The 12,038-nt window shown below is 35.2% G+C and overlaps 1 protein-coding gene across 1 annotated transcript; it reads right to left on the reverse strand.

Moving 5' to 3' along the window:
- Positions 1-6,664: 6,664 nt before the first annotated feature.
- LOC104088207 (uncharacterized) lies at positions 6,665-7,750 on the reverse strand. Its single transcript, XM_018768101.3, has one exon. It carries the CDS (start codon positions 7,748-7,750, stop codon positions 6,665-6,667), a length of 1,086 nt encoding a protein of 361 aa, XP_018623617.1.
- Positions 7,751-12,038: the final 4,288 nt, after the last annotated feature.

A 12,038-nucleotide genomic window follows, 5' to 3' on the forward strand; every position in this document is an offset into this window, starting at 1 on the left:
ATTAGATGTTCATGTACTCAGTGGCACCGTATTTTGGGAGTGTTTATATCTGTATTTGTGAGTTTTCTTCCGCTGAATTTAAATATTATATTTTCAAACTTCAAGGATATGGTGGTTTATTGAGTTTGTCGGCTTGCCTAGTATTGAGATAGGCGACATCACGACATGTGAGATTTTGGGTTGTGGCATTTTTAATAAGAATTTAATAGATAAAAATTTATTAATTTTAAAATCTTAAATATTTAAAATTAGCATATAAGGTATTGTAGTCCAAAAATAGGCTATTGCAGTTATGTGCTTTTCCTAGGAGTTCTTACATTTAATATTTTAGGGCTATTTTGATATATTAATATTGTATTTATACTTTTATAATAACATAGGCTTTCATTTTTCTAAATGGATTTGGATAATATTATACATCCTCAAATTAAATTAGTAATACGACATTATAATACATTTTCAAATTAAATTAGTAATAGAAATTTTTAAGAGGTATATCCTAAAAGTAATATGATTAAATGACTAAAAATATTTACTTGTTCAATTTTATACGAATTAGACAGCCCAGAAATAATTATACTAATATGATTCCTAAAGATAATCATGTAGAATTCCTAACGTGTAGTATTATGTCCTAAAATTAATAGAATTATAAGGCTAATATCTAGAATTTTGGTTATGTTCTTTTATTATGAGTTATTATGCTTACTATTATAAGGTTATTTTTGTAAACCGACATTGTATTCATGCTTTTATAATAATACTAGTCTCTCTGAACGTGCATTGCACGTTTATCTCATATCATTATTATAAAGTTTGTATTGGAAAATACTGATTTTTTTAATCATATGCATACTTTAAGAATTTTTTTCAGTTATAAGGGCATTTGGACACACATTATTTGCAATTCAATATTTATTTTATAATTTTATCTATTATTTTAATTTTAATTTTAGTTTTAAATAAAAAGATTTTGAACCTAAAAGTTTTGTTTGAGTATCTAAAAGGAAGTAATGTTTCCCTCACAAAAGTTCTAACTTCTTATGTAAGTAAAATTCATGTCAAACATAATTTCAACTTCAAATTTAACTTAAATACTAATTTTCAAACTTCAACCAAATATGATCCAAACATAATCTTTTAAAATGAATAAGTAATCAGTATCTGTAATTAACAATCGTAAAATTAATTTCTTCAAAATATTACTATATATATATATATATATATATATATATATATATAGTCAAACTATTAGAAGTATTATTATTTATGAAAGAAAGGGCAAAATGAGAAAAACAAGGAACTAACTCAATGATGATACAATCGGTATAAGTTTGTTTGAGGAACACCCCTCTTTCTCTTCCTTTCTAGTGAAGGACAAAGCTCCATTGTAAAAAAAGAAACATTTCAAATATATTTTTTCCTCCATTTCATGTTCACGCATTACTTAAAAAATCCAACACATTATGCACATCTTCTTCATATACGTCTATAATTAATATTTATTTATATAAAAATAAGTGTTAGAGTTATAATCTCATTTGTAGAAATGAAGGGTTGAATTGCATAATGAGTCCTTTTTTATTTATTGAATAAAATTTAGGTAATCAAATAAGATAAAATTAAGAGAAAAAGCACCATATATGCTTATAGACTTGTAACGATTCGGTCGGTCATTTCGAGTATTACAACCCTATTTTTTCATTTACTGATCAAATTATGCTCTACGGTTGTTATTCGACTTGCCAGGGTAATTGGTTCGGGTCTGGTGAGATTTTAGAATGATTTGAAAAGCTTAGTTCCAAGCTTTAAAACTTAAGTTGAAAAGGTTTTGTGGTGCCGAGTTAGATTAATTAGTACAAAGGTTTTGTAAAGGAAATTTTTTGCCAGAAAAGGATCATTTTTGCGGCCCACTATGCGGTCGCAGAATCATTCTGCGGACCGCATAATGGCCGCAGAGTGAATCAGGAGTGGGGCAAGTGTGGAGGAAAGTTTGCGGTGCATTATGCGCCCGCAGAACAGGTCTACGGACCGCATAACGACTGCAGACTGAGGCAGCCTTGCCCAGTTCCGGAGGCCACATTTCGCGGACATTTGCGAGACGCAGAAGCGTTATGCGGTCGCATATGCGGTCGCGGAGTGTGTTTCGGGGCTTAATTTTTCTGATTTTATAAATCCGACCTCATTCTTATAAAACACTATTGGGGGTCATTTTGAGGGATTTCATCTGATATTTTAGAGAAAGGTGAGAGAAATTTAGAGAGAGAACGTGAAGACTTAGTCATTTATCCATCAATTCTTATTCAAGATTTTAAGATTTCACAAGGATCTTGCTAGGGCTTCAAAGAGGTAAGAATTTCTTTCCCCAATTCTTCAATTTCGGGTTTGGAGTAAAATATGGGTGATTAAGAGTATGATTTTTGGGTGTGAGAGTATTAAATATACATACACATACCAATAAGGTTTGTGGAAAGATTGTTGAGTTCAAATGGGTAAAGATTGAGTTAAAAATAGTAGAAATCTTCAAAGACTTTAACTTAAGATTTGAGGGTCGAGTTGATGTCGGAATTTGGTGAAATTTGTATGGTTGGACTCGTGGTTGAATGGCCGTTCATATTATATAACTTTTGTTGGGTTCCGAGACGTGGGCCCCACGGGCGATTTTTGAGTTAAATTTCAGATTTTGTTGGAACAATTAGTATGTTCATATGGAATAAATTCATATGATTTGTATTGACTGAATCAGATTAATTGTGGCTAGATACGAGGCTTTCGGAGACCAATTCACGAGGCAAGGGCATAGCGAAATGAGAAATTACACGGTTTGAGGTAAGTAACACTTATAAACTTTGTTCTGAGGGTATGAATCCATGAATTACATGTTGTATGAATTGCTTGGAGATGACGCACACTCTAGGTGACGGGTGTGTGAGCGTGCATCATAGGAATTATGACTTAATTGATTCCGTGGATTTATGTCATTATCCGCACATCCTTCACATGATAGAGAAATTGAACCGAGACTCCTGTTAAAGATAATGATCTGGCTACGCGCCGATATATTTTGGGACCCACATGGGTCGTATTGTTGTTGAACTATTTGTTTAAATTTACAATGTTGTACTCAGTCACATCTATCACTTGCATATCATATCTCAGTCTCTGTTGTTATTCATTGATACTTCATATCATCATGTCGGGTTAATTTCTTTTATGTCATTGAGAGCCCGAGAGACTGGAGATTCTGAGTGATAGTTATGTTTATTTATTTATGCCTGGATCTGGCTATTATAGCGCTTGGGCTGAAAGAGCCTCTCCGGAGTCTGCACCCCCACAGTGAGCGTAGTTGATATTATATATATTTGGGATAGATCTTCCCTGGGCATGGATCTTGCTATAAATATATATTGAGGGATGAATCTTCCTTGGGCATGGATCTTGTCCGAAGCATGTGATGTGACGGATGAAATTTTTAAATATTAAGCTCTTCTGACGAAGTTCACCCAAAAAAAAACCACCGAGAAATGTGATGTGACGGATGAAATTACTCTACTCTTAGCTAGATGTATTTTTGAAAAAACATTTAGTAGAAAACAGTTCCTTCTTTAATGGCTCATATGCAACGGAAATTCGGATAAATACAATGAGTGTATTCTTGATTTGACATCAAACTAGATTAATTTAGCACAATTAAATTACAAATGAAATTAAGAATGTATATTAATCAAACGTAGTTTAAGCGATAAAAGTTTAATGGGCAAACACACCTCATGTATTTATAGTTTAAAGATACCGATGGGTTGAAGTCATTCTATTGAGGACAATACAAATGGACGAGTACCGACGTTGTGCGTAACAAAGAAACAACTAGACGAGCACTGACGATCAGTGTGCAAGTGTCCGACAACCATACATAGCAAGAAATTCAAGATGTACATTTTTTATCTCTCATAGACTTGCATAACTTTAAAACTGGCATTGATCTCTTTTTTATTGATACCATCTTAAGCGTTAATTACCATGATGCATATCCAAACTTTTATATATGTTAAGTTTACAACTTCAAAAGTGAAGGGGCGTCCAAAGTGCAATGGAAGAATTGGTCAAGTTTTGCAATTGCTCGAAATGAGCACATTTTGCAATAGCTTAGATTTGGTATTGAAACATGCAGCTTATTGATATAGGACATATCTCTCGTGTCTTCTCACTTCATGCTTCAAAGCAGTGATTGACCCTTCCTCTATCAAACCTTTCCAAAATCACTACACAAAATACCATTTTCTACAAGCCACAACAACAGATATGTACATACTCACAGCCCCAAGAAATACAATTTTAGCACATGGGCACAGGCAAGTGGGAAGGAGAACTTGGTATCAAAGAGGAGAAAAATAAACAAGAGGCTGCCAATTATGGAAAAAGAAACAGTGGTGGTGAAGCATTGCAAGGTATACAGAGTGGCATGATCTTCATAGAAGTGCATTATGCAGTCTTCAATGGTAAAGCAATCCCCCAGGAGCATCTGATAATAGAGAAGTTTATCCCGGAAGCACACAAAGTTCATAAAGTTTCATAAAAATTATTGCAGCAATAATAGTGCACTTCTTCTATCCAAGCAAATATGAAGCTAGCCGAGATATGGCACGAAATCCTAGTGACAGAACGGTCGGATAAACAATGAGGTATACAATAATTTCCTAAAAAAACTTTCTTCGTCAAATGACAGGTTCAGGAGCATTACTCCCAAGCCATAAATGAAAAACAAGTTATTTTTTCTTTTTATGTGTAATACAATCCTGTTGAATTCAGGAAAACATTCAGGAGTAGTGCATATTGTCAGGAGGAGATATGCTAGAAGCAGTCTCTGGGAGCTGGACCATTGATCTATTTGAGTACCACAAATAGCTTTCATAATAGAGATCAGTCACTCAGGAAATGCAAGTCCCCAAAGCAATTCAGAAGAATAGGATTAGACATCACTCTTCTCATAGGAGAAGTAGATAAGAATGACGAAGAGAAAAATATACAGAATATGAGAGGAACACTTCCAAAGTCTCAATGATCTACCAAGTTCCATCTTGTTGGAATACCAATCTCTTTCCAATCCTTTGTGGCTCTTACTAATTTGCAACTTCTTCATCAAAAGCGATACTTCACATGGAATTCCATCCCCTTTGCCCCACCACTTGTAGGAAGTAGGAGAAAAGTAAATCCACCATTCAGCTAACATACTCGAAATTACTCTAACATTCCCTTAGAAATACGTACCCATGAGTAGTACACTAAAATAAAGCTAAAAATTTTGTTGTGTGCCAAGGAATTTGGTATTTGGTTAGTCTTGAACATCAATCTTGCGATCTTTGCACATCCCAAACTAATATCCTCATCATGATTAAACACATTTGGCTCATTTGGTCATGGTATGGGCACAACGTATTTACACATGACCATAGTTTGAAAGAGGACATTGGCGTCACCACATGACTTGGTGGCCAACAAGTGGGAGGGTATTGCATAGGGGAGATCGGCTGTAGAGTAGGGTGAGGTTGCTTGGGACAAGACTGCAGTTATTTCTGAGTTCAGTTGGAGTTGTAGTACCTACCCATTTGCACAACAAAGAAAGGGTACAGACAGAAGGGAACGAAAGACAGAAGCTGGTAGCAAAGAAGATTTCAGAAATGAAAAGATGCGGAATTTCCATACAGAGATTGCGTGTTAGCAGCTGTCTGATCCAAGCCACTAGTGTTTCTCTAGTGAGGAGAGATCTCATCCTAAACCTTTATTTTTTCAATCAAACCCATATCTTTCTAGCATAGACATAGTATGAGCCCACAATTGAACTTCTAATCTATTTTACTATTATAATGTTTAGGTACTACTTTTTGTTAATAGAAATCTATGCATGATGAAAGGCTTTACATAAACTCACAAACAGAATGAGCAAAGAAGCAAATGTAGTCATCTCTATTTACTACAAAAACGAGAAAAGAGATGCTTTTTGTTAAGAGATAGGAAATACTTAAATGCAAGGTATAGATACTTCAACTATACATATGTCACATCGCTTTCCAACAGGGAATAAATGAAGATGAAGCTCAACATTTTCTAATACTTGTTTTCGCAACTAGTAGATTTAGTCAACAAACATCTTATTGTCTTGTAATTCAATCTCGTACATTTCCTCAAGTTGGTTTACCATAAAAATCAGCTTCGCTTTACTTAGTACTCCCAATATCATATATTAGTAGCTTATGTCCTTGTCTTACAAGCATGCTCATGTTTGATATGCTCCTTTTTTCCCCCAATTTTACGAGTGAAAATATGCTAAGTCTACCAAAAAACCAAAACAACTACAATCCCTCAGTTTATATTCAGATGTTCTTGTTACTTCTATATGAACTTAAAAGGAAAATAAAATGGAAAACCAATCGTAAATCTATATAGAATTCGAAACTGTACTTGCAAGAGGAGGACCTGAAGCCTTTCCAATAATCTAGAGAGAGAGAGAGAGGCAAAACTATAAATTCCTCAACAATCTAACCCTCCTGAAGGAGATAGGTATCACGCTTAAGTTACAGCAAGCTCATTCACATATACATTGCATACCAGGAAAGAAAGTAATCATTAACTATTTACTCGAGCTAATTAGCAGACAATTCAAACCTCACGTTGAAGAAGCAGCCCTAATAGCTTTCTGCAACTCACTCTCAACATCACTAGCCCGATTCCCATCCGAAGCATTCTTCTTCACCTCTTTCTTTGCATTCTCTCCCCCACTCTTCCTCCTATTCCTCCACTCCTCAAATCCCCCTGAATTCGAATTCTCAACCACCTGCACACCTACAAACTCTCTCTCACCAGCACCATGCCTAACCGCAGTCCCCATCGTAGTTTCCTCAAACCTATGTTTCATCTCTCTATTCTCTCTCTGCAGCATCTCCAGCTCCTTTTTCATCCAAAAACACATACCTTTCAACAGCTCCGTTTCGCCTAAATTCTCGTCCTTCTTCTCCTTCACCTCCTTAACTTCATCAACTCTCTTAATCCCAATCTTATTCACACTTAAAAACGGCATCCTGTTCCCCAAATCCTTAGGGAAATTCACACCCCAACGACAATCCATCGTCACACTTTTCGTCAAAGGCATTTCTGTTTTAGCCATCACAGCAATCCCCTTAAAGACAGAATCTTTAGCATAATCCTCCACTGAGAAGTCCTTAAAACTAGATGGCCTCTCCAAAGGAACAAACCCAAATGAATTCCCATCACCATTCTGCTTGCCCACAACACTAGAATTAGAATCCGGGTCAGAAGTAGTGCTTTTACGAAGTGAAAAAGAACCCAATTGGGGTTTGAAGAGAAGGGTAAAAGTGGGATTTTGATTGGGTTGAAGAGGGGAAAAGGAAAAGTTAGCAGAAATGACTAAAGGTGAGTTCTTGGGAGACCCAAAAACCCCAATTCCAGATTTGAGGGTGAGAGTTAAAGGAGGGGTGGGGTGGGTGGGGTGGGTGGTTGCGGTAGGGGAGGCAGTGGAGTAGGAGAGTTTAAGGGTGGGACCAGAAGAGAAGTTGGTGGCAAGAGCAAGGGAGAGATCAGAAGGGTGGTGGGTGGTAGTGGAGAAGCAAGAAAGGAAAGGAAGGTTGAAAATGGAAATGGGGATTTTGGCACGGAGGAGAAGAGGGTGAGTTTGTGGTTGTTTTTGGTGGTTTTGGGGTTGAGATTGGTCTTGAAGTTTCAGTGAGAGCTTCATCTTTTTTCTCTTTTCGTTTTCTGGGGCACTTGTCTTACCGAGATTGTGAAGTAGAGAAGCTATAGGAAAACGCCATGTCTGTTCATGTTGTCAAGTTGATGCTGATTGGCTTTAATTATTGGGCCTATAACATATTTTGAAGACCCGACACACTCAATTTGGACTAGGGTTGTCCAATTAATTTATGAAGAATTATTATAGCACGTTTGGCCAAACTTTTAAAATCTACTTATTTTGAGATGTGTTTTTTTCAAAAGTATTTTTTCAAAAAGTACTTTTGGCGAGAAATAATTTGTGTTTGGCTAATTAATTTGAAAAGCACTTTTGATCAACAATTAGTGTTTGGTCAAGTTGTTAAAAGGTACTTCTAAGTGTATTTTTCTCAAAAGTAATTTTCAAAAAAGTACTTAGGGGAGAAACTACTTTTTCTGCTTCTTTTGCTTCTACTCAAAAGCACTTTTTTCTTTCAAAAATCTTGGCCAAACTCCTTAACTTTGAGGGGAAAAAAATACTTTTGACAAAAAAATACTTTTGGCCAAGAAAAAAGTTTGGGCAAACAGGCTATTAATCTAAATAGCCAATCATCCAACCACAAAACTAAATTAAGTCAGATGGATATATAATATATGTATAATATAGGCCAAATACCCATACGACCCCTTAAACTTGGCCACATTGGCCATTTAGACACTTCAACTAAGGCCAGTACCTATTGTATACTTTAACTTAATATAATATGTACCTATTAAACACCTCATGCTAGGTGGCACGATGTGTGATTTGTACCCAAAATTCGGCGCGTGAAGAAGAAATGTTTGGCCTGTATTTTTTTTTCTGTTTTCTTCTTCAAATAATTTTTTTATTCTTCTTCTCCTTCATCTTCTCCATCGCTACCTCCATCTACCACAAGATTCTTTTCCTCCTAATTTCTTCCTGAGTCGTTTTACAGATTCATCTCACTTCCAATATTGATTAACTTATCAATTCACTTTAAAGAATTTCGTGCATGCCAAAAAAAGAGTAAAACCCAGAAATGATATACTAAAATAGGTTGAGATAAATCTTGAAATTCAAACTCGAATTTGCAGTAATGTTAAACTTTATATCTGAATTACTTTTTCATTTCAGAGATACACCTTAAAATTCACTTTAAATTTGAATTATTTACAAGTCAAACCCATTTTGCAGAGAGAAAGCAACAAAGAAAAAACTCAGCAATTTCAAAAAATAATCAAGAAAACTCGAATAGATTTTGCAATACTCGATTTTGTAAAAAGAAACCCAACAAGAAAAGACGCAGCAATTTCAAACATCAACCTTGTAATATCGATCCGATTTTACATAGAAAAATCATCCAATAAGAAAAATCCAGCAATTTCAGACATAAAAAACAAGCAATTTGGACTTGATTTTGCAATTGCAAACATAGAGATTAACCATACTATTGCATCTGCATCAACATTTTCCGTCCAAATGTGAAATTTTACGGCCAAGCTGCACATCTACAAATATGAAAAATTTCCAACCAAGAAAACAATATGTTTTTTGTTTGGACATGGCTAGAGAGAGATGGAAACATAAATGGGCAAGGAAGAAGCTGATAACTTGAAAAAAAAGAGAGGGGAAAAGAAATGGCCGTCTGGAAAAGGTGAGTTTGGTGTGGGGAAGGGGGAGTAGAGTTTTTAATTTTTTTTGTAAATCTTTTTCAATTTGGATTATTTAGCCTTAAATAAAGAAAAAGGAAAATGAGAGCAGCCACATGTCACTCTTTAATTTGATATTTTACCAAGTCATCCGAAGAACAACACGCACTTAACTGTTTAAACCAAGTGAGTGAGAGGTGTTTAATAGATACATATTCCATTAGGTTAAAGTGTACAATAGGTACTGGCCTTAGTTGAAGTGTCTAAATGGAAACTGGAGCCAAGTTTAAGGGCCCGTACAGGTATTTGGCCTATAATATATAATCATATGTAATCTATCCAACAACTCTAGGTTTGACTGGGTTAAGCATATATTGCTCATTAAGGGCCAGTTTGGGCATAATCCAAGTTAGTCCTTTTAACATTCGGATCAATTTAAGCAAGGACATGTAGCTCAAAATGATCAATATCAAGACAAGCGAGGCTTTCTTAGTTGGTTAAGCACCTCCACCCACGCCCGTTAGGTTATGGGTTCGAGTCATGTTGGATGAGAAGAAATTTAATATATATATATATATATATATATATATATATATATATATATATCAATGATGGAAAGCAAACACGGAGAACTTATCAAAAATAATTTTTCCGGGGATTGATTAATTTGATATAGTCATAAATCATGATAAATGACAAAAATATTTTTTAGTTTGATTTTGTAATTAAGCAAATTATAAAAGAACAAATAAACAAATGAAAAACAACTTTGAGTTAGCAAGTTGTGCTCCAACATATTACAGTAGAACGTTTTATTTGCTTTATAACTTTTAATATGGAATACATTGTTGTATGATGATCATGATGCTTGGAGTCAGGCAGATGCAACATCATAGCATCAGGTTCATCTGAACTCAATATTTTCGTTGCGGACTATAAATTATGTGTAAAAATTTACTAACATTGTAATAAATAATAGGTGCGACATAGGGCGTCAAATAGGCGGGTTGGGCTGAATTTAGGCGGGTCAAGATGTGCTGAGTTAATAAATGAGTCATTGCCCAACTCATCCCAAAGTGTACCTGGGCTAAGATGAGCTACACAATGGGTCATAACCCAACTTGACCCATGTTTTATAACCATGTTCACCTTGCATAAATAAAACCTTTTACCTTTTATACACATATGTATGTTCCCTACTTTCTTAGTTTCTTCATAATTTATTCATTTCGTACACTAACGATGAATTGCTATACATCTAATTTTAATTTTTTAGCTAAGAAATACATATGGATCAATCTTATACTCAACTATTCATTAGCTTTTATAACTTTCTAAAACTAAATAAATATTTAAAAGTATATAAGAAAGAAGAAAAAAAGCAAAGAAAATAGGGGTTGAAAAAAAAAGACAATGTTTAAGAAAATCTCTTGAAGAAATTTTCTGTGCAAGATAAAGGTTTGGTTAGTGTTGAATTTTTTTTTTTTGGTTGGAATTGTGATAAATAGGGATTTTGACCGCTTATTTACTCTCTTTTACTTACGTTTTAGTTCAAAAATGCTTAAAGTATTCCCGAGAACTAATGAAATATACTTTCTTGCAGGAATATTGGAAAATGAGCCAAAGGAGTGAAAATCAACTAAAAAAGGAGTAAAATTGGACAAGAACCAAAACAAGGCAAAAAGGGCTACAGTGCGGACCGCACAATACTGCGTGCGGCCGCAAACTCTCAAGATGCACTGATAGAATTTCTTCACAGAGTGCGGACCACACAATTATTGTGCGCCCGCAGAAGACTAGATTCAGAGACTTGTAGTTTGGGAGCTTGAAGATGTGTGAACCACACTATTATTGTGCGGCCGTAGGATGCCAAAATGCGGCCGCACTCATAAATGTGTGGTCCGCAGAATGAAGCCTAGATCCAGTCCAAGAGCAAGAGTGCGGCCGCACTCAGAAATATGCGGTCCGCACAATTAGAGGAAGTGCGGCCGCATCTTACTTTTATGCGACCACAGAAAGCCAACCTGACGAGTCAATCTCAAAGTGCAGACCACACACATAATTGTGCGGCCGCACAACCTTCGCAAGGGTAATTTTGTCAGATATTTTCAACTGGGTATAAATAGATCTTTTTATCATTTTTAGGTTAAGTTGGGTGCACCTGAATACTCAGAGTCGTTTTTATTTACTGTATTGGGTAACTTTGTACTAGTTTAGCATTTAAACATTAAATTTTTTTTCCTTAATCAATTATTATGCATTTTATCTTAGTTTCTTTTTTTAATTTCTTCATTTTCCATGATTACCTAAATCCTTAGCTAGGGTTGCGACCCTAGCTAAATCCGTTAGGTAACCAACTAGGCGGAAGTCACAACCCTAGATCTTTTATAACTTGAAAAACAACCAAAATAAAAAATATTGTCTCTTAACTTTACAATTACAAGCATTAGCGTAAAAGTAGAAGTAGAAACAACAATTGAAAATATGGAAGTGTAATCTTAGGCACGTCATACATTCACACTAGGTATATACCTAATCCCACATTAAGCTCCATGTGGAATCGACCCCGACTAGCGTTGGATTTTTATTATTGCATTGACCGCCTCGCAACCTAAATTAGTGGTGTGAGTTTGGGCGATATCAAA

This window comes from Nicotiana tomentosiformis, chromosome 6 (genome assembly GCF_000390325.3).
Source record: "Nicotiana tomentosiformis chromosome 6, ASM39032v3, whole genome shotgun sequence".
Classification (NCBI taxonomy): Eukaryota; Viridiplantae; Streptophyta; class Magnoliopsida; order Solanales; family Solanaceae; genus Nicotiana; species Nicotiana tomentosiformis.